Raw genomic sequence first — 24089 nt, forward strand, 5'->3', positions numbered from 1 at the left:
TCCAGTAGATCCACCAGGAGCCTTTCTGAACTTGATGTGGTGCGTCTTGTGGGTCAGCTGTTGGCAGCCAGGGGGATACCCATGCTTTCCAAGACCCATCCTCTGGCAGGACTTGGGTTGACCTTTCCACGGACTTCATCCTGTTCTACTCCTTCAGCCATCCAAGTTCCAAGGTCTTCTGCTCCAACCTCCTTCTCAGAACCCCTCATCTCCGTGCCTGTAGTGGACCTCACTGAGACTCCAGGTCCTTCCTCAATCTCATGACTGGGCGGCAGGCTCCTTGGTTAGGGGCATGGTTCGATATAGTCCTTCGGTTCCATCCTTGGTGCCGGTAGCCTGATCTGCATTGATCCAGCTTGAGGGTCCATCCTCAGGAGTGGGTTCAACAGAGCGGGGTGTGACCCCGGTTCCAAGGTTGTCCTTCTCGGTTCTGGGCTCCCATCCCTCTTCAGGCAGACTGCTTTCCATGTGATGGAGAGAGCTCTCGCTTCCAGAAGCATTCCGCCAATATTGGGACCCCAGTTTTCTCCCTCTGAGCTACAGCTGCCACAGACCACCTCCCTGGGACACCAGGCAAGGAAGCCACAGGAAACCCCAGTTCAGGGTACCCACTCTTCCTAGTCCTCCTCGGATGTCCCCACTGAGGAGCCTCCATGGAAGAGATCATGCAAGAGGAAGCACGTTGACTCACCTGAGGAGTCTTTAACAGAAGACATGGATTATGATGATGGTGAAGGGTCCACACAGTCACCCCCTGATGATGTCTCCTTTGGCAACATCCTTGAAATGTTAAAACAGAGGGGTAACTGGAAGCCCTCTAACCCTTCCTCCGAGGAGTCTGTGTTCCTGCAGGCTTTCTGTGCCTGGCCATCTACCTCGTGGGTGACCCTGCCTGTCGATGAGCTAGTCCAACTTGTTGTGCAACATGCATGGCAGAACCCTGACTCTATTGAGGCGATCCCTTGGAGACCTGACAAAATTCCTTCCCCTCCCGAGGAGAACCCACACTGGTCCAGAGAGTTACCAGTTGATGCTATAGTGGTGGCGGTGGCCATGAAAAAGGATCTGGCTGAAGAGCGTCCTGCCCACCCAATAGGGAGTCTCGGGCCATGGACAGATTGGGATAGCGAGTATTTGCATCAGGGACCTTTGCCATTCGGTCCCTGAACTATTTGGCACATTTCACGAGACTCCAAAGAGACTTGATCTCAGAACTCTCTGATGAGGTACAGTACAAAGTTGCCTCGCAGCTTGCTACCCTGGAATCAATCTCCAACTCGTCCATGAGGTTGTTTTCACATGCAACTGAAGGGGCAACTAGAGCTGCGGGTTTAGGCATTGTTATGAGGCGTCATGCATGGATGTGCATTTGTGACCTCATGGACCCCTTCAAGTCTTCCTTTCTGAATGCTCCCATTGAAGCATCTTCCCTTTTTGGTTCCAGTGTGAAAAACATGTTAGCCAGGTGCGAGCAGGACGGTAAAACCCTTTCTGCCATAGGCCTTCATTTTTCCAGTCCTCAATGTTCCTTTTCCAGGAACCAGAGGAGTGGGAAGATGTGGCATAAAAAATCTCAGGGTCCTTTCCATGCTGCATGTGGTGATGATACCCCCAGATCCAGAGGAGGTAACAACTCTGGAAGACCCCCCTATAGAGGCAGAGAGGGTCCACAGAACCAAGGCTTCAGAGACTCTTTCTCTGGACAGTCCTACCAGCACTCCTGAAGAGCTGCCTGATTGCTTGCCTCTGGAAGCAGTTGGGGGTCGTTTCTCTCTGCACCAAGCTGCCTGGCACTCTATTACCACCGATCATTGGGTGCAGAGTATAATTACCAGAGGTTACACGATTCCCCTTATTTCTTATCCGAAACTTCCAACAAAACTTCCTGATGTTCAACCCAGTCAGAGGGAAGAGGCAGCTTCAGAAATAGAAAAGCTATGCCAAAAAAAAGGGTCATCCAACCAGTCACATCAGACCAATGTGGATCCGGATTTTTCTCAAGCTTCTTTCTGGTGCCAAAAAAGACAGGGGACTGGAGACCCATTTTGGATCTCAGCAGCTTGAACAAGTCTAGTGCCCATACCAAATTCTGGATGGTCACAGTTCAGTCCATCCTACCTTTTATGAGGGAGGGCAATTGGATGTGCTCGATAGATCTCTGGGATGCATATTACCATATCAAAATGGACAAGCACTCCAGGAGTCTGCTATGCTTCCGGCTAGGAGCAGTCATTACCAGTTTCATACCCTGCCATTCAGTCTCTCTACAGCCCCCAGAGTGTTCACAAAGTGCATGGCAGTGGTCACAGCTCACTTGAGATGGCAAGGATTCCGGGTGTTCCATATTTGGACAAATGGCTCCTCACCGCCCCCACAAAGCATCTTCTGGTAACAGCCCTACAATACACACTTTCTCTGGCAGAGATTTTGGGAATAACTGTGCACTGGGAGAAGTCAAACCTGGTCCTTAACCAGCAGATAGAATTTATTGGAGCATTCTTCATCACCCAATCCTGTCTGGTGTCACTCCCAGCTCACAGACTTCAGAGATTGAGGCTTCAACTCCAGGTGATACTCTGTCAAACAAAGTCTCAGTGAGAGAAGTTCTTCAGGCCCTAGGATCCATGGCAGCTTCAATCCCGATAGTGCCTCTTGCCAAGCTACACAGGCAAATTCTCCAATGGCTTCTTTTTCTCAGTGGTTCCCAAATCACCACCCTCTACATTTTCAGATCCAGATAACCAACTCCTGCAAACAGGACCTTCTTTGGTGGATGAGACCAGACACAAAACTTTGGAATCGCCCTTTGCATTCCCCTCAGCCCAAGGCTATTGTGACCACGGATGCTTCACCGATTGGGTGGGGAGGCCATTTCCAGGGAAGGACGGTCCAAGGCACATGGTTCACTTTGGAGGCCATCCTGCATATCAATGTTCTGGTACTGAGAGCGGTGCTGTTAGCATTGCAGGCATTTCATCTGGTCCTTCCTTCTGGGACAATTGCAATTCAGTCAGACAACATGTCAGTAGTCTGGTATATCAACAAGCAAGGAGGAACCAAGTCCTACCCCTTGTGTGGAGAGGCCATGAGGATTTGGCAGTGAGTGATAGCTTCCAACCACTTTCTGATAGCAGTGCACATCCCAGGGAGTTCCAACGTGATTGTGGACAAGTTGAGCAGATGTATTCTCCTGCCCCATGAGTGGTCTCTCAATCCCGATGTGGCGGCAGAAATTTTCAGCCACTGGGGCCAGCCATGCTGTGACCTTTTCGCCTCTCTATCAAACAGCAAGTGTAGCAGCTATTTTGCCCTATTTCCCCCCAAAGGGGAGTCCCCAAGGGATGCTCTGATTCACGATTGGCCCACAGGACTTCTTTATGCTTATCCCCCCCTCCATTCCTCTGATTCCACAGTTTCTAAGGAAAGCTCATTGGTTGAAATGCAAAGTGATCCTCATAGCCCCTTTTTGTCCTCGACAAGTTTGGTTCCCCTTCCTTCAGCCTCATCTGGTATGCCTGCCATGGGTTCTGGACCCTCTTCCAGACCTGATTGCTCACCCTCAAGGGTTGAGCTACCCGAATCTGTCCATTCTCAAGTTGACAGCTTGGTTTCTCCACTTCCATTAATTGCCAGGCAGGCTTATCTCACTTCGCCTGTTTGGGATATAATCCTGGCCTCTCATAAACCATCCAACAGTCGACTGTATCAAGACAATGGAAAAGGTTCTCTCTCTGGTCAATTGATAACATGCTAGATCTGTATTCGGCTCTGGTCACAGCAGTTTTGCAATACTTGTCTAAGTTTTTTAGGAGGGTGCTGCAGCCTCTACCATGCAAGTACATCTGGCTGCAATTTCAAATTACCATAATGAGCTGGATGGTACACCTCTTATCTCACTGCATTTATGTAAAACCTTTCTCAAAGGAGTTTCACACATCAGGCCCTCTGTCAGACAGCCTATAGAGCCATGGAACCTCATGTTAGTACTACAGTCTTTGGCTCAACCCCCGTTTGAACTTGCAGCGAAGTGTGACCTGAGATGTTCATCGTGTTTCACTGTTGCAGTCATTACACTTGGGTTATCCTGCTGGCAGGCTACCCGCAGTCGGCCAGAATTCCAAAGTCTAGGTCCGGCGTTGGTTGCTGTCGCCTCTTCCCTGACATCAGTGCACCAGGGGTATAAAAGATGCAACCAACGCCATTTTCTCCAGTCTTTCTTGCCACGTGGTGCCCGAAGCAAAAGCAGTTCGCAAGTGCCGGTCGGCCGACTCCTGAGATTTTCGAAATCGAATTTCAGAACCAAAGTCTTCAATAAAGCTAAGTACCCCATTGGGGAAACTTTTTCTTGCTCTAGACCGATGTCAGTAAAAGTTAACAATTGTATTTCTTGTGGGAAGCAAATACCTCATAAGGACTTTCATTCTTACTGCATTCCTTGCCTAGGCCCTGACCACAACGTTACTAGTTGTCAGTTTTGTGCTAGATTCAACAAACGCATGTAAAGCGTCGGTTTGATTTTGCCTTACATTACTTTGGCCGAAGGTTTAACTACATAATGCTGTCAGAACAACCGACGACCGGAATTCATAAAAAATGCAAAGACAAGGAAAAGGACAGGCATCCGAGGTCCAAAACTGACGACGAAGCCTCTTCTAGGCCATTCACCGGTTCTCAGTGAGGCGCTTTCGCAGCCCCTGACACCCGCTACCTCAGAGCCACAGGCCGTACCTGACTCCCACGTGGAGACACCTAGGCCTCTGGAAACTCAAGGTATTGGGCCTGCGGAAACTATTCCCTCAGATGGGTCTGGAGCCGTTGAGCAGGCATCGGCTTCTGAGGGTGTTTTCAGACCTTCACAACTTACTATTAAGTCCACTACAGCAGCCAAGGCAAAGTCAAAAACACTATTAAAGACAAGGAAATAAGTACAGCATTCTCCTGGACAATCATCCGTGCCAAAGAAACAGATGCTTAAAATGGCCGAGGACCTAATTACTTTGATCAGGGGCTCCCATCCCCCTCCTGATAAAAGGCCTAGGCAAGACACTGACTATGACTCCGCTGACCAGGTTTCTATTTCCTCTGATTCCTCTTCAGATCAGGGATATTCTCTCCCTCCCTATGAGGACTCCGGTGCAGAAGAATCTATACCTTCAGCCTCTCCGCCTGAGGATTATTCTTTTGGGGAAACCTTGCACACCATGAGGGAGCATTTCCATCGGGAGAGCCAGGATTATCCAGAATCCAAGAAAAGGCTCAGGGACTTTCTTTTATTGCCTCAGCATAGGCCCCTGGCTATCCCCCCTGTGCTTGATATTATTGATGGTGTTTTTTCTGAATCCAGTCTGTCTCCTGATTCTTTACCCCCTGTGCCAGTCAAGCCAGACAGGTACTACAGGGTCCCTGACTCTCATAAATTTCTTTAGAAAAACCCTGCTGCTGACCCAGAAACTATGTCTCAGGGTCCCAAAGGGGTTAAGGCTTCCACTGCAAAAAATCCTGTCCTCTCTGATAGGGATTCTAGAGCTCTGGATAGATGGGGGGAAAAAGTTTATACTTCTGCTACTTTAGCTGTAAGGGCTTTAAACTGCCAGTTTCACATGCTTAAATATCAACAGTACCTCATGTCTTTGTTAAAACAGAAAATGGTTACAAACTCAGAATGTACTGACAATAAGGAAATGCAGGATTTATTGCATGCAGCTGAACAAGTGGGAAAGCATACTCTGCAATGTGGTTTTGATTTATTAGAGGCTTCTTGTAGAGCCGCAGTTACAGACTCTGTCATTCGAAGGCATGCTTGGTTGAAAGAACAAAGTTTACCTAAACATGTTAAAGTAAAATTATTGGATGCTCCGCTACAGCATGATACTTTGTTTGGTGTTAAGGCAGAAGAGGTGTTAAAGAAAATGAAGGATAAAGCAAAATCAATGCAGACAGTAAAGGATTTCTTACAGGTACAACCACCTAGGTTTAGCAGAAACTGGCCTTCAAAAAATTAGTCCTTTCCGGTGTCAGATAGGCCACAAAGAGGCAGATCTCAGCCCCAAGGCTCATACAGACCTAAACAATGGGGTGCTCAGCTCCCAAAGGAGGAGAAGACAAATCACAACCTTATAGGAAACAGTCCCAATGACTTCCCCCTACAAATGCCAAGCTCTTACCTTTTGGCAGCACCCTTAGGGGGAAAGCTAGCACTTTTCTCACAAAATTGGCACATGATCACCCAGGACAAATGGGTACTAAATATTGTTTCTCAGGGTTACAGGTTCCACTTTCACACCCTTCCAAAATCAAAAGGTATGCCGGACCTGCCATAAAATCAACGGGCAGAGGCACAAAAACAAATTTCTTCTCTCATGGACATGAGAGCTATTCAAGGAGTACCACAACAAGAACAGGGACAAGGATTTTACTCAAGACTTTTCCTGGTACCCAGAAAGGAAAAAGCTTGGAGACCAATACTGGACCTGTCAATCCTAAATACTTTCCTGGTTGTTCCAAAATTCAAAATGTTAACAGTGCAGCAACTTCTACCCATGCTGGGCAAAAAGGCTTGGCTAGTTACTTTGGACCTCAAGGAGGCATACCTGCATGTCCCAATCAGACAATCTTGCAGAAGATACCTCAGATTCATAGCTGCCTCAATGCATTACCAATTCTCTTCACTGCCCTTTGGCTTATCTACTGCGTCCAGGGTCTTCACAAAATGCCTGGCACCAGTAATTGCATTTTGCAGACAAAAAGGAATTCAAATATATCCCTACTTGGACGACTGCCTTATTCAAGCAGAGAGCAAGGACATTCTACTAAAGCATCTGGCATTTGTAAAAAGATTACTAATTTGCCTAGGGTACACAGTAAACGAAAAGAAATCAAAACTAGTGCCCTCTCAAGCGATAATATTCCTGGGTGCAAGCTTAAATACAACTGCCCAGATGGCTTATCTCATGCCAGACAAGCAAAGGCAACTGACTCATTACTTTCAAATGATGGCAACAAAGACCCAGCGCCCTGCAAGAAAAATTCTGCAGGCCCTGGGCTACATGGGATCCTGCATTCTACTAATACCATATGCAAGACTGCATATGAGGAAATTACAATGGTATCTAAAAAGTGTTTGGACTCAACATTGCCACAGCCTGGAAACAATTATAACTCTAATTCCCTGCCTGCAACAGGAGTTTCGATGGTGGGCACGGGCCTGTCACCACAACAAGGGACAGCCTTTTACCTTACCCACAGCCAGGCAGACAATAACAACAGATGCATCGGATTATGCCTGGGGGGGCACACATGGCACGGAAAATGTATTCAGGGCACGTGGCCCAAGGAACAAATACATCTTCACATCAATCAAAAAGAGATGCTAGCTGTACAGAATGCCCTGACAGCCTTCAAGGATCTACTACATTCAGGACAACTATTACTAAAGATGGACAACACCACAGTAATGTGGTACATAAACAAGCAAGGGGGCACACATTCCTACCCCCCCCCCTGCAGGCAAGCCATGACTTTGTGGAACACAGCACTGACCTATCAAGTGCATCTGCAGGCACAATTCCTGCCAGGAATGAAAAATACACTGGCAGACGAACTAAGCAGAAATCTCATGGATCCTCACGAATGGAAACTAAATTCACAGGTCTTCAGCATGATAACAAGGAAATGGGGACGCCCAGACATAGATCTTTTTGCCTCCCCACACAACTGCCAACTACAGAGATTCTGCACAAGAACTTATCACTCACAAGCATGGAAAGTGGATGCTCTATCATTCAGCTGGAAAACCCTGACAGTTTATGCCTTTCCTCCACTGCCTCGTCTTCCCAAGGTACTCCTAAAAGTCAGACAAGAGAAGCCAAAAATGATCCTGATTGCCCCAGACTGGCCATGCCAGCACTGGTACCCAATCCTAAAGAGCTTGTCTCAAGGCCCAGCCTGGCCTTTACCTCAAATTCCTCATCTTCTGACTCAAAAAAACAATCAGATTCTGCACAGTCAACTCAGAACCTTAAATCTGGCAGCATGGCAGATTATATAGCCACTCAGACCACACCTCTCTCTAAAGCTGTTATGGATGTCATTTTAGAAGCCAGGAGGCCCAGCACTAGGAAATCTTATGCAGAAAAATAGAAGAGATTCTGTGCTTGGAACCAGGCACAAGGACTCGAGCCACTTGTTCCAAATATACGTCAGATTTTACAATACCTAACTGAGATGCTGGACAAAGGCCTATCCTTCTCATCAATTAAGATCCATGCCTCTGCCATTTCAGCTCATTACAATACGGAACCTCCTATTTTCTCTCATCCACTACTAAGACAGTTTCTCAGAGGGGCAAATAACATAAGACCCCCAAGGAGAGCACCAACACCAGCCAATACAGCTGATATAAAATTCATATCATGGAAGACTGCTCTGCTCCTAGGAATAACCTCAGCAAGAGAGTCTCAGAGTTACAGGCATTAATGGCAGTGGAACCTTTCATCATTTTTCATCAGGACAGGGTCTCTCTAAGGACAAACCCAACATTTATGCCAAAGGTAGTATCCAGTGTGGCTCTCAACCAAACCATTAATTTGCCAACATTCTATTCAAATCCCCAGAAAAAAGGGGAGAGACTTCTGCATGCTTTGGACATACACAGACAGCTATGATTCTACTTGGACAAAACAAAAGCTTTCAGAAAAACTGAGCAACTGTTTGTAGCTTATACTGCTATACTGGAAGCAGACTATTTCAAAATGGATAGGACACTGCATTCGCTTCTGCTATTCACGACATGGCAAGTCAGTGCCTAAGGGCAATAGGCCACATTCTACCAGAGGAGCAACCACTTCAGCAGCCTTCCTTAGAGGAGTACCAACCAAAGACATTTTAGAGGCTGCAACCTGGAGTTCAGTGCACACTTTTACCAAGCACTACCATTTACCTCTCTACTCTAAATCCAGAACAGGCTTTGCCACTGCAGTTCTACAGGGCCTGGTAGCCCATTCTAATCCTATTTAGGCCCAGCCACCCAACCTCAGCTTTGGGATTCAACCCAAATGTAATGGCTGCAACAGTGAAACACGATGAACATAGTACAGTTGTGTACCTACCATAAATGTAGATGTTCGAGTGTATTCACTGTTGCAGTCCGGGTTACCCACCCACCATCCCCCTTTTTACCTGGTTGGGACTTTTCTGTACTTCTCACTTCTATACAACCTATGTGGTGTATTTGCTTGTAGATGAAGGAAATGTTTATTTTAGTACATGCTTGTTTTTTGGCATAATTTTTTCAGCCTACCTATTTGGGGGCACCTGACATCTGGGGCAAGAACAACTGAAGAAAATGGCGTCAGTTGCATCTTTTATATCCCTGGCGCACTGACGTCAGGGAAGAGGTGACAGCAACCAATGCCAGACCTAGACTTTGGAATTCTGGCCAACTGCGGGTAGCCTGCCAGCAGGATAACCCAAGTGTAATGACTGCAACAGTGAATACACTCAAACATCTACATTTATGGTAGGTACACAACTGTACTATTCTTGTCTTGGAAATCCTTGTTTTTGGTAGCCATTAGGTCAGCCAGGTGGGTTTTGGAGGTACAGGCACTGTGCATCAAAAGACACTATTCAGTCTTTTACAAGGACAGAGCATCATTCCGGACGAATCCATCTTTCCTCCCCAAGGTTGTTTCTGACTTCTCCATCTATCAGTCCATTGACCTACCAGTGTTCTTTCTGAAATTTTGTAATAAAGGAGGGCACTGCCTACATTCCTTGGATGTGCACAGACAACTGAGATTTTATTTAGACAGAACCAAAATTATGCATAAGTCTGACCAGCTTTTCATTTCTTTTTCTGGACCTACAAGGGTAAATTCTGTATCCAAGGTTTTTTTATGGAAATGGCTAAGGGACTGTATATGCTTCTGTTATTCTTCCACAAGAGAACCTATGCCACTGGTTAAAGCCCATTACACTAGATCTATAGCAACATCTGTAGCTTTCCACCCCAGGGCTTCTATGGGTGACATTTGCACAGCAGCCACTTCAGCTAAATCCCACACTTTCATCAATCATTACAAATTGGATGCAGTCTCCAGAGGGCGAACTGCATTCGGCTCAGTGGTACTCAGGAATGTTCTTTCATAAGGGCTGCCCATGTGTCTCAAGGTAGCTTGGGATTCTGTCCCATCAGTGATAAATGGAAAGAAGATTAACAACCTGGCAAAGGCTTTCGACACAATACCCCACTCAGGTATCATTGAAAAACTCATCAGCTTAAATATAAACCCATACGTCACAAGATGGGTTGCAAACTGGCTAAGTGATAGAACCCACAGGGTCAGAGTTGCTGGCGCCATGTCAGACTCAAAGCCTGTCACAAGTGGTGTCCCACAGGGCTCAGTCCTGGGCCCTCTCCTGTTCGGCATCTACTTTTCAGAAGTACAAGCAAACACAGGAGGATTATGGCTGACAAAATTTGCAGATGACTGCAAACTGGGCGCCATAGTTGAGAACACATCTGACACAGATATCCTTCAGAAGGGTCTTATAGAAATGGATAACTGGTGCCAGAGCCATGGCCTAAAGTTAAACACCAAAAAATGCATAGTCATACCCTTCGGGAAAAACAAGGTTACCCCTAGCTACCATATAGGCGGCAACCCACTAAGCACAGAAGAGGTTATCAGGGATCTGGGGACCCAGATTGACAGTAACCTTTCATTTGACACTCACATTGCCAAAGTAGTTAGGAAGACCTTCTACATTGCCCACCTGATCATGAAGGGATTCACATCCAGATCAAGGGAAGTCATCGTCCCCTGTACTCATCACTCATCAGACCAATGATTGAGTACAATGCCCCATTCGGAATGTATCTGACACGACACCTGCAGCAACTGGAAAGGCCCCAAAAGTTCCTCACCAAAAGGATAAAGGGTCTCAAAAATATGTCCTATGCTGCCCGACTGAAGGAACTTCAGCTCTATTCAGTCGCTTACCGTCTGCTCAGAGGTGACCTGTGCCTGACATACAAGGCCATGTCCAACCCAGAATTGATGAACATGCTTCACCTCAAAAAATCTAGATCCCTCAGAACTACAAGGGCGGGAGACTTAAACCTTGACACGGTTATTAATAGGACGTGCTGGAGGGACAGATTCATCACCCATAGACTCCCTATGCTGTGGAACAAAATCCCGGTACATGTGAGGCAGAGCACCTCACTGGCTTTGTTCAAGAGAAATCTTGACCAATGGATGGGAGATCGCAGATATACCCCAGGGATTATCTCAGTGTCACTGCTTGACAGAGGCACAGCAAAATAATGGGCATAGTATCCTCCAAACTAAAGGGGTGGCGAAAGCCACAAAACTCTGGGCTAGGCTTATAAATGCCCTTGGGCAGATAGCCTAGTATGAACCTATGAACTTATGAACATCAGATAAAGAAGTTATGTCTTACCATAATGTTCCATCCGTGTTGTTCATCTTCTTTCATTCATCACTTCCCATCCTCCTTCCCCCTCCAAAGGCTCCTGGGGGATACTTTGGGTCCAAGTGGTGTCTTAGGGAATTTGCACAGAAGGGGCCTCTGCTTTCCTGGTCTATCATGGGCAAACTCAATCTGAGGTAACAGGGAGAAGGGCTTTGTGGGTAGAAGCTTAGCTCAAGAGTTTTTGGCTGGACCGAGCTTGGTAATAGGCCGACTTGGTTCCCGAGGGCTCCAAACCAAACCCATCAGTGATTAATGAAAGAAGATGAACAACACAGATGGAACATTATGGTAAGACATAACTTATTTTTTGGCAAAATACTGTACAATGCAGTAGCATAGATATTGTAAAAAATTACATCTGATATTGTCAATTTTTTCATCTCTTCCTCACAGATGGGGTTATGGAATCCGATCATCAGATCCAACTCGGCCATTACTAAGCTTGTGGCAACAAAATAAGCTCTTGGACACCCCTTACCCACAATGCATCTCTCCCTGTTCCCTCAGATCTTATTTGACGCTCTGGGAAAGATGTGGTCCTTCCGTAGAGCTCTTGGATCATCAGGTCGTATTGCTTTACATTGCTTTAAATTACTGCCTTTTCTTATTCCTATTCCCTCTCAATTTTCCATGTCTTACTGTTGACCTGTTTCTCTCCTTGTTAAAATAATTTGTATATTTCCTTGGTAACCGCCTTTTATTAGGTTAATTGTTTTTCCTTCTCTTTCTCTCCCCTATAACTGTCCTTTTAGTATGTTTTCCCCGTATCTCTTACCTTTTATGTAGCCTTAACTACTATTGTTAGTAGTTTTACCCTCCTTCTAACTTTTTTTGTATCAAAAAAAAATCTTTCTTCTAACTTATTCTGCCTTTCAGTGCCTACTTTCTTGTCATGTCAGACAAACACGGCAAACACAACAGGCCTACTGGCTTTAAAAAATGCTCTAAATGCGGGCATAAAATCCCGCTTAGTGATTCACATGACTTATACGTGTATTGCATAGGGCCTGTACAGTTACAGGAGAACTGCTTTATTTGTCATTCTTTTAACCACTGCACATTGTTTTTAACAAGGAATAAACTGATCTTAAAAAAGATGTTTCCTTCTGCCTTTGAAGAGGCCATTTCTGCTTCCCCAGTAAAATCAGCTTCTAAGTCAATGTTTACTCAATCCAGTCCTGCTGCTTTCCTGTCTGTGTAAGCTGGTGATAAAGGCAAGAAGAGGCCTTCATTGGCTCCATTGGATACCTCAGAATTAAAGATAAAAATTTCAAAACTTACAGATAATGAGCTGTCAAGGCCTTTGTTACCGGCTACTTTCAAGTCGGATCCAGTATCTTCAGCCCCAGTCATCTATTAAAGATGGGCTGGATCCATTGGTATCAGATCCAAAGAAAAGTGCCTTTAAGCCCATTACAACTCTTCCTCAGAACAATTACTCTCCAACTTATGACCCTGTACCTCTCAGAGTACCATCTCCCTTTTTGTCCAGGCTGAGATCCCCTTCTGGCGCCTCTTCTCATTCAACTAAGAACCTCACTAAGGAAGACATGGAGGATTTGGTGCATAAGATTCTGTGGGAGCAGGGCATAACTAAGTCATCCTCAGCCCCGACCCACTCAGCTCCGGAGCTTCTTGAGTCTACTACTCCCCCTCTGGATCCTTCTATGACTTCAGGACAAGTTTCGGAGCCCTCAGATCTGATGCACCCAATACCCTTTAGGTCGGATCCATGAACCTCTTCTTTGTATTAGGCCTTGGCTCTGAGCTGTTCCACTTTTTCAGATCTGGAGAGCTCCTGGAGCAGTAATGACCTTCACAGTTTGATTCCCAGGTTGTCAGAGCAGTCGCATCTTGGGGCTTCTGCGCAGGTGATCTCAGCTCCAGCTTCTACCTAGGGTGAGCAGTCTTCCAGGTTGGAAGTGGCTTCATCTCACAAGCATGTCTTGTTGGGGCTGAAGCCCTCTTTCACTCAGGAGTAGTCAGCTTTTGGGGCTTTGGAGAGGTCAATAGCTGTCACTGCAACTAAAAGGTTATCTCACCTTTTGGATCCTCAGTCCCATCAGGATTCCCTGCATACTACTTCCAACCAGGATGCTGCACTACGACAGTGAGACCTCAAGCACCAGGATACCCAGCAGGCTCCCCCTGTCTCTTCAGATACCTCCCCAGAGTCTCCCACTGAGGAGGCTCCTTGGAAGATACTTTGTAAGAGGAAATATTTAGACCCCACAGAGGAGTCTGCCACTGAAGACACTGACCTTGATGAAGCAGAAGGATCCCCATGGTCACCACCTGAGGACGTATCCTTTGGGGAGATTCTAGATATATTGAAACAGAGAGGCTGATGACAGTCTAGTAATCCTTCTCCTGAGGAGTCAGTGTATGTGGCAGCTTTTGGTTATCACCCATCCTCCTGCTCTTGGGTGACTCCACCCACTGATGAGCTCATAAGTTTGATCTCTCAGTGGATGTGATGAATCCCACATTCCATTGAGCCTGTTCCCCCAGAGATCAAACAAGATAATTACAGGTCCTTCAGATAAAGCTTTCAGGACTAAGGGTGTTGCAGCAGATGCCATGGTCATGGTGGCAGTGACCAAAAAGGAATTCTCGGAGGAGAGTACTACTATCCACCCTCATAATAAAGATTGTAGGACAATGGATAGATGCTGGAAGTGTGTTTTCTCTTCAGCAACATTTGCCTTGTGATCACTGAACTATCTTTCCCATTTTACAAGGTTAAAAAAGGATCTGATTAAGGAGCTGTCAGATACCCTGGAAGGAGCAGTAGCTGAGGTGGTTCGTCAAAAGCTATCTTCCCAGCTAGGGACCCTACAGTCTATAGTTAACTCTTCCATACAGCTTATTACACACACAGGCAAAGGAATGAGTATGATGGCGGGTTCTGCCGTCACTATGAGGAGGCATGCCTGGATGTGCCTGTCTGACTTTGCTGAGCTCTTTAAGTCTTCCTTTGTCAATGCCCGGTCTGATGGGTCCTATCTTTTTGGACCAAAAGTTAAAAATACCCTTTCTGTGTGTGAGAAGGAAGGTAGGACTCTCTCTGCTGTGGGCATACATTTTTCCACTCTCCAGGGACCCTACTCTAAAGGTCAGAGAGGAATCGGGAAGATGTAGTACAAAAAATCTCAGAGTGCTAACTAAGACACACATGGAGATTTTTCCAACAGAGGCAGAGGGGGGGAACAATAATAATGGAAGACACTGCACTCACTGCAAAGGAGACCCATAGAACCAGGGCTACTGAGAACCCTTTTTCAGGAAACCCTTCCAGCGCTCCTGAAGGGAGGCCCAATTGTCCACTTCTGGAGGCAATCAGGAATTATCTATCCCTGCACTGGAGAGCCTGGCAAATGATAACTTCTGATACGTGGGTGCAGAGGATAATATCCAGGGGGTACCAAATGTCCTTCTCTCAACAGCCACCTCCCAACAAGAAAATTCCAGATGTTCCACCCATTAAAAGGGATCAAGCAGTCTCACAAATTCAATAACTGCTAGAAAAAAGAGTCATCCAAAAGGTCCCTGCAGACCAGAGTGGATTCAGAACTTACTCAAGAGTCTTTTTAGTTCCAAAGAAAACAGGATACTAGAGATTGATTTTGAATCTCAGCAAGGTAAACAAGTCAGTTCAATGCAGCAAGTTCCAATGGTCATGGCTCAGTCCACACTTCCATTCTTGGAGAAGGATGATTGGATGTTCTCAGTGGATCTTCAGGATATGTACTACCACATAAAGATGGACAGGCACTCCAGAAGATATCTACGCTTCCAGTTGGGAGCCTGTCATTTCCAGTTCAGAGCACTGCTGTTTGGTCTCACCAGAGCCCCCAAGATGTTCATCAAATGTATGGCAGTGGTCGCAGCTCACCTAAAATGGCAAGGATTCTGGGTGATTCCTTATTTAGATGACTGGCTCATTTCCACCCCAACCAGGCATCTGCTGTTAAATGCATTGGACTCAGTGCTTCAGTTTTGGGCACAACTGGGTATCACAGTAAACTACCAAAAATCACACCTCGAACCAGTACAGACCTTGGAGCTCAGTGGAGTGGTTTTGGACACTACTCAGATGATTGCCAAACTTCCAGCTTTGAGTTAATGATCAGATGACAAACAAACAAGTTACTTTAAAATTGGTCATGTTCTTTAGGTGTTAGGGTCAATGGTTGCGGCAATAGGTTTAGTCCCATTAGCAAGATTCCATAGGAGGATTCTACAGTGGCTTATAGCTGCCCAATGGTCAATTCTTCATCATTTCATGTCCCACATGATTCTGATAACCAGCGCATGAAGACAATCCCTCTTATGGCGGGTATAGACAGACCAATTGTTGCAAGGCTGACCCCTTGTTTTTCCACAGCCACAAGCCGCAGTGACCATGGATGACCCCAGATCAGGTGGTGTCATTATCTGGGATGAACAGTCCAAATAACCTGGTCTGCAGACAAGGCAAACCTGCACATCAGTGTCCCGGAGATGACAGCTATACTCCTCATGTTACAAGCATTCCAAGTTACTCTTCCTCTAGTGACAGTTGCAATTCACTCAGACAACATGTCAATGGTCTGGTACATAAACAGGTAAGGGGGAACCAGATCTTACCCTCTATGTGGAGAAGCCCTCAGAGTGTGGCAATGGGTGATTTCCTCCAACCACTTTCTCATAACAAATCACATTCTGGGGAAGTCCAGCATGATTGCAGACAAGTTGAGCACATCCATTCTCATGCCTCATGAGTAGCCCCTCAACTAAAAGGTAGTGAAGGACATTTTCCACAGATGGGGCTAGCCTTGCTGCGACCTTTTTGCTTCTCCCTAAACAATAAATGCTGCAACTATTTTGACCTGGATCCCCCCACAGGGAGAGTCCCCAAGGGGTGCTCTCACTCATGATTGCCTCCCCGGTCTACTTTATGCCTTTCCTGCCTTCCCATTGTTCTCAAAGTTTATTCAGAAAGCAAGCAGGTTGAGGAGGATAGTAATCCACATTGCCCTGTTCTGGCTTCTTTAGATTTGGTTTTCCCTTTCTCTGGTCTCACCTTCAGAAGAAGCCCTGGATTTTGAAAAGCTTTCCATAGCTATTATCACACCCAACAGGGATGATTCATATCCAAACCTCCACAATTTTAAGCTGATGGCTTGGTTTCTCCAGTTCCATTAATTGTCAGACAACCCATGCTCTCCTCTCCAATCAAACATATTTTGTTGTGTTCTCATAAATTATTTATCCAGCAACTGTACAAAAGTAAATTGAAGAGGTTTGTAATTTGGGTGCAACAGCGTAATATATATCCTATTACAAGTCCTGTTCACTTTCTTTTGGATTTCCTGGCTAAGCTTTTTAATGATGGAGCATCTGCCTCTACAATTAAAGTCCATTTAGCAGTAATTTTGGTTTTCCATGTTGGAGAGGATAACTCGTCATTAATTTCCCATAAACTTTGCAAGACCTTCTTAAAAGGGACCCTGTTGTTAAAACCACCTCACAGGGATATGTGCTGTGTTCTATTGTGCAACTGCCCTTTGAACCAGCAACCACTTGTGATATTAATTTTCCCTCCTAGAAAACTATTTTTCTAGTGGCAATCACATCTGCAAGGACAATTTCAGAGATTCAAGCCTTATGCTCACATTCTCCATTTCAGCTTTCTCCCCAAAGTTGTTTCTCACACCAATATCAACCAACCCATCCATTTGTCTGTCTTCTTTCCTAACTTTAGCAACAAGGGTAAATATATTCTATGCTTGTTAGATGTTCATAGGCAGTTGGGATTCTACTTGCATAGAACCAAAGAGTTTCACAAGACAAACCAGTTCTTCATTGTCTTTGCATGCCCTAAGAAAGGTTCATCAGTCTTCAAGGTTATCTTATCGAGATGGTTGTCCAATTGCATTTCCTTTGTGTACACCTCTAAGCATATTTATCTTCCCAAGCCTGTCCGTGCTCACTCCACTAGGGCCATGGCCTCATCTGCTGTTTTTCAAACTAAGACTTCCGTAGATGGCATTTGTGCAGCGGCTACTTGGTCTAACCATCATACCTTTATCTCCCACTATAAGTTGGACATGGCCTCCCAGGGAAGGGCCTGTTTTATTTCAATGGTTCTGGGGAACATTCTCCTTTGAGTCAGCCCAGGATCTAGGAAGTTGAGGACTCTGTCCCATCTGTGAGGCGGAGATGAAAAAATTGACAATATCAGATAAAGAAGTTACGCACTCACCATAATGTTCCATCTGTATTGTCGATTTTTTTCATCTCTCCTCACATTCCATCCATCTAGCCTCTGGGCCTGGTTGAATGAAAAGATTTTATAGATAGGACATGTGTTTTACTCTTGTTCCTGCAGAACTGGCCTCTTCAATCATCTTTCACTCTTTAGTTTTTACTTCTGGGCTTCTTGCTGGTATGTATTATTGCAAACAGGATCTGAGGGAATAAGGAGAAATGTATTGTGGGTAAGGGGAGTGTCCAAGAACTTCTTTGGTTGCCATGAGCTTAGTAACGGCCAAGCCTGATCTGATGATTGGATCCGTAACCCCAGCTGTGAGGAGAGATGGAACAAATCGACAGTACAGATGGAACATTATGGTGAGTGCGTAACTTCATTTTTTTTTTCAAAATAATCGCTTGATTGTCTCTGTTCAGTCTAAACATTATTAAGCAAAAATTTGCATGTCGGGTAGCAAAATGCACTCATTTTGCTTTCACATACAAGTCTGGAATTTTTGACATGGAAAGTTGGAAATCCTAACGATACATACTCTATGACCATTTTTCTATAGAAGGAGCAAAGCATCCCCCCACATCACCATGTAAGGGGTTTGTCTTCTGCACTGGTTTATTAAATATTACTAACTCTGTGTTACCCTGACTTGGGGAAATGGCAATAAAACCTCAAGATCAACAAACGTTTCTGAAATCACACTCTTCATTGAGGAATAAACATACCCATCAAAGTAGTCCTTGAAATGGAACTGCAGTTAAATTGGTAATCACAGTGTTATAAAGTTGATAATCACAGTGTTATAAAGTTGGTATTGAATAGTCACTTAAATTTCAAACAACAAAAGTAAATGTGACAGAGAAGTTGATGTAGACTTTTTTTATTTTAACTTTGTTTCTGTGCTTGGCTTGCCACTGATATAAAATTGACTTGATACAAAAAAATCATTATTGAATTAGATCACTGGATGTATTGATTTTATACATACAATCTCTTGGTATAAACTATGTCCATGAAAATTGCAACATGTAGATAGGTTAGTTGCAATTTTGACTTTTTTAACTCGTGCCATTTTGCTTAATTATGAGAAAGGTGACAATTTATAAGATTGATAATCTTTATCTGAGTGAGCATAATGAAAATTCTGTCAGATGATCACAGACACCTGTGCTATTGTTTCCCAAAGTAGATAAATTAGAGGTTTAGAGCTTCTCTCTTGTCATTGCCTTAACTAGTACTTTGTGCAGTTAAGCAGACAGTGATTTGGGATCATTTGGAATATGGGGTGAACTGCTTATTATCTCTTGGACTGCAAGCCTAGTAACAGCCTATGACCCTGTGAACAATACTGAGTGGTCTTCAACTAGCTGAGTGAAAATGTTTAAGCTTTTTTTTCAAAAATAAATTGTGATTTTTATCTGGGGAGGACAAGAATAGAAAATATAACAAAAGAGGGTAGATTTTTGCAGAAATTTATGAAAGGATTTGGTATGGAATATGTGGGTTTAGTAGTAGGAGTTTGGAGAGAATTTACATATTATTCCTCAAGCTGCAAAAAGTGGGTTAGGCTAGACAGAAAATATATTTCACAAGGACATGCGCATTTAATTGAAAGTTTTGCTAAGCATCCAATAACTATTTCAGATCATGCATCAATAATAACTAAAAAATATGTGGTAATGAAATATAAATGAGACATGGCACTTCCCCACCTATCTGTTAAACAGAGATTAATTTAAGGAATGGGTAGTGGAAAATATTCTGGAGTTATTAGGGAAAATAGAAATGTTTTTCACAAACTATAGCTAGGGAGTTGGATAAACTGAAAGTAGAGTTTAAAAATTAGGTAGAAATAAAATGAAAAGAGATATGGTTAAGAAGTAATGACAATTGTTTAGAGGGACTTACAAAGATTGAAATATTTCAGAATAGGGGAAATCTCACTGAAAAAGAAGAGGTGCAATTCCAGAGTGCTAACGAGAAAATGAGGGATTACCTGTATAATATACATGAGTTAGAAAGGTTGCTGGTAAGCAACTGGTTTCTGATAATAACTCCAGAGCAGGAAAGCTTTTAGCGCAATGGCTCAGGTAACAGGAAGTAGAAAGGGTTTTTGCCAAGCTTAAGAAGCCTATAACAGGGAAAATAACCAGAGATCCTATAGAGGTATTAGAAATATTTTGAAAATTTTATGAAAAATCTGTATAAACCAGAGAAATGTGACAATCAAGAAAAAGTACTAATGGAAATGCTTATGGAAGAATTAAATATGCCAAGGTTAGAGGTAGGTGAGGCTCAATTGTTAACAGTTAGGATAGGAGGACATGAGATAAAAATGGTGATGTATAACTAATCAACAGAAAAGTCCCCAGAATAGATGGTATCCCTGTGGAAGTTTGGAAGCTAGGAGGAAAGAAGCACCAACATCCTGGAAGAAAGCTGTGGTGGTTGTAATACCTAAAGATGGTGAAGACGCACCTGATCCAGCTTCATATAAGCCCATTTCAGTTTCTAAACTGTGATTATAAAGTGTTTACGTCTATAATGGCTAAAAGAATGCAAAGATGATGCCAACATTAATAGATATGGATTAGTGTGGTTTTCTGAGGGGGAGGCAAACATTTGACAACATTAGTAGAATAATGATGATCCAGAGGGAAGAAGAATGTAAGAAAATACCATTGTTATTGGCAGGTCTTCATGCAGAGAAAGCATTTGACAAAGTAAGTGGGGGAAAGTCCTCTCTGATAAGTTCTGTTTGAACAGAGGAACCGGGCAGAGGTGTCTTCTTTCCCCCTTGTCATTTGCATTATATTTATAACCATTAGGAAAGAAAACAAGGGGGTCATAAATATAAGGATATCATTGGTATGGTAATCAAAAAAAGTTGACTTTATTTGCAGATGATATTATTTTGTATCTGATAAAACCAGAAAAGAACATTTTAGTCTTGTGGAACATTCTGGGACAGTTTTGTGTCTTTTCAGGATAGAAAAATTAATGAAGATAAAATAAAGGAAATCGCTGTAAACCTTGAACCCACAAATGAGCTGTTATGGCAGCTAAGGATATGTGGGAAGAGACTAAACAAAAGACAATCCAAAAACTGAGAAACTAGAAGCACTGTTATATGTATATGGATAGCAAGATGCAAGCAGTGAAAAGGTTTTTATTTCCCTTTAGTTTTATACACAGGTCAGCCATATTCTTATTAAACAGAGGGGAAGTTGTGGATAGCAATTAATCGAGAATTAAATGATTTTATCTGGGAGGGGAAGAGAACAAAAGTCAAGTGGAAAGTTGAGCCTTCCAATAGAAAAAAGGTGGTTTGGGATTATCTGATTTGAATGGGTATTTCAGAGCTACACATTTAGGGCTCCCATACATACCACAAGCAGGAAAGTTATAATTCAAAGTGGAAAAGAATAATGATGAAACAGGGGGAAGCTCAAGAAATAAGGAGAGACTGGAATTTTGGATGCATATCCTTAAGCAAAATAACAATAACCATACAGAATATTATATTGATAAAGTAGCAAACAGTATTCTAAGGACTAAGCCAATACAGGAATGGAGAAAAGAGATTCTGCCGATAGGGATGACTGAAATTGGGGATACAGAGAATAGACAAGAGGGGTACGGAATTTATTGGAGAAAACTAGCAAAGGACCAAGGTATGGGAGTCAATAATTAAAGCAGGAAAGGTGGTAGAATGGGAAGAGGCCAAAAATACATTCGGACTGCAAGTTAAAGTTTGCCTTCCCTATCAAGGATTGATACCAGAGTATAGACAACGGGAAAGGAATAGGGGGATCCTAAGTGAACGATCTACATTGGTAGAGATTTTAGTAGACTCTAGAAATTAAGCTTCTGTTAAAAAGAGGCTAATTTGTAGAGCATATAAAATATTGCATGATAACTGTATGAATCCATCAGAGGAGATTATAAAGGATTGGGAAGAAAGATTGGGTAAGTAATTCACAAAGAAACAATAGGAGGATATATGTATCGCTACCAAATATGCAGTGAAGTCTAGACAATATACGATTTTGCTTGGAAGTGTTTGCATTGGTATTTTTATATCCCAAGCAGACTCCAAAAGACTTTCCTCAGGTAGATTGCAAATGTTGGAGGTGTGGTAGGGAAAAAGAGGGTAATTGGGAGCATATTTTATGGGGAGCGTATTGAGTTGGCAGACTTTAAAAATTCCCTGCAGACTATTCTGTCAGAAATACTCGGTGAGCAAATAGGTGTAACTAAGGAAATGATTTTTTGAGCTATGGTACAGAATCAGAATTGTCTAGTCTTTGTGGGCCTTGTTGAGTTTAACTCTGGTGGCTGCCAAAAAAGGATTTACTAGAAAATGGAAATCAATGTCTAAACCAACCATACTAGAAATAGTGAATATAGTAACAGAAATAAGGAACTCTGGGAACAATATATGCAGAAAAATGTTTTGAAGGATGAATGAGGTCTAAGGGAAGGCGGGAATTGAATGAACTGCATAATGTCTGATTGACAATGACTGTTTAGAAAACTACATGTGATGTATAATATTTGCAACTGAAAATATGTCAATATGGTTTGTTTTCATTTATATAAATGTATGATTGCCTATATCACAAGTGATAATTCAATAAAGATATTTCTTGTTTAAAAAAATAACTAAAGTATGATTTGTAATAAGTCAAGAAGTTAAGATTTTCATTCTGTGTTGCAACTAGGTGACTGAGGATCCATATGAAGGGGAAGAAATAGAGGAAGAATCTAACATATGGGATTTTGCCGGTGAAGAAGATGATGAGGAAGAAGACGAGGGAATTGTTTATTATGTTTTACAAGAAAGCACAGGTTACATGGCACCGACACTTCGAATTCTTGCTATTATACACACCATCATCTCCTTCTTGTGTATTATTGGTTACTACTGCCTGAAGGTAACACATTAACAAATGGAATATTCCTAATGCTTAAACTGAATGCCCAAAGGTGTGTGTGTGTGTGTGTGTGTGTGTGTGTGTGTGTGTGTGTGTGTGTGTGTGTGTGTGTGTGTGTGCGTGTGCGTGGCAAGTATACATGTGGCTATGCGGTCATATGTATACATATGTGTGACATTATATTGAATAGCTTTATTGAAAATTTACTTAACAGTAGAGGAAATACAACTTTGAGAAAAAAATGTAACTCCTCGTACAGGTATATTATTCTTATACTTGAGTATGCGGAGGTAGTTATCGACTTGTAGAGATAGTTTCATTTAGACATTTTCATCAGGTTCCTTATTTCAGTCTGATCTGCTTTGTAGATAGTACAGTGTTATGGAATTCAGCTCTTTAAAACTGTGGACTGATATATGAAATTACTTCCAATGGTATGCCATGATTAGAAAATACTGTCATTAAGTATGTTAATTGCAGTACTGCCTGTCCTATCTTTTACCTGAAGAACTTCAGGGAAGTTGGCATAGTAATCTAAACGTAATAAGTAGTGTAAATTCTTATATAGGCATAGATCGATAGCATCTTTATGTCACTTTAATCTTGAAATGTTGTAAGGAATCATTTTTTGTGTAATATTTTGGCTGTAAATTGTCAAACACATTTCATAGTTCGACTGTAGCTGCTCTGACATTGTACTCCAGTCCAAAATACCTACTGCTCATTATTTGCATTTAGCGTGAATGGGCGTACCTTCATTGAAGGTTGTGCATCAGGGCCGGCAACTCGGCACGTAAAAATCTACTGTCAATCATTAGCGGACTGGAGTTCCGCTGTGGCGACCCCTAACCGGGAAAAACCGAAAGACACAACAAGTGTTACCTAAGTGAGAGTCATGGAAGTTTTAAGCATATCACATTTCATATGACCAGGGATTATAACTTTGTTAGCTTTAAATAACATCCCTTGTACACATGGCAGTACAACTAACAATGGATCAGTTGAAGATTCTTCACTAAGGGTGACATTTTCTCAGGCCATGCCTCTGGACTGATTCATTTGGTACACTTTATTATCTTCACTTCTACGCTTCTTCAGCTCATGTAATTTATCTGTTGAAGTAGGTAGTTCAAAAACAAGGCATAATTCTACTCAGTCATGTTCTGGCAGTTCTTTCATCTGCTTCTCTAAGTTTTCTCTGTTGATTTTCGTCAGCTATGTGCATGTTTTACTGAACCTCTAAATCATATTTTAATGATTCAGAACTTAGCTAGAGTTTTAAGCAAGGATTTGTTAAAAATACTTCTTAACTTAAGGTTTATGATTTGTCTTTGCTGTAACACTTCTGCTGTGTATGCAGTGATGGTACTTTCAGTATATATATATATATATATATATATATA

General features: G+C 43.1%; 1 protein-coding gene across 1 annotated transcript in view; it reads left to right on the plus strand.

The window, feature by feature from the left end:
* Positions 1–24089, plus strand: part of RYR3 (ryanodine receptor 3) — a 3250282-nt gene that overhangs the window by 2941972 nt on the left and 284221 nt on the right. The window contains exon 93 of the mRNA XM_044074157.1: positions 22474–22686. Coding sequence (XP_043930092.1) covers positions 22474–22686 — 213 coding nt within the window. The remainder of the gene's footprint in view (positions 1–22473; positions 22687–24089) is intronic.

Source organism: Protopterus annectens, chromosome 6.part0, assembly GCF_019279795.1.
Source record: "Protopterus annectens isolate FY-2018-M chromosome 6.part0, PAN1.0, whole genome shotgun sequence".
NCBI lineage: Eukaryota > Metazoa > Chordata > Ceratodontiformes > Protopteridae > Protopterus > Protopterus annectens.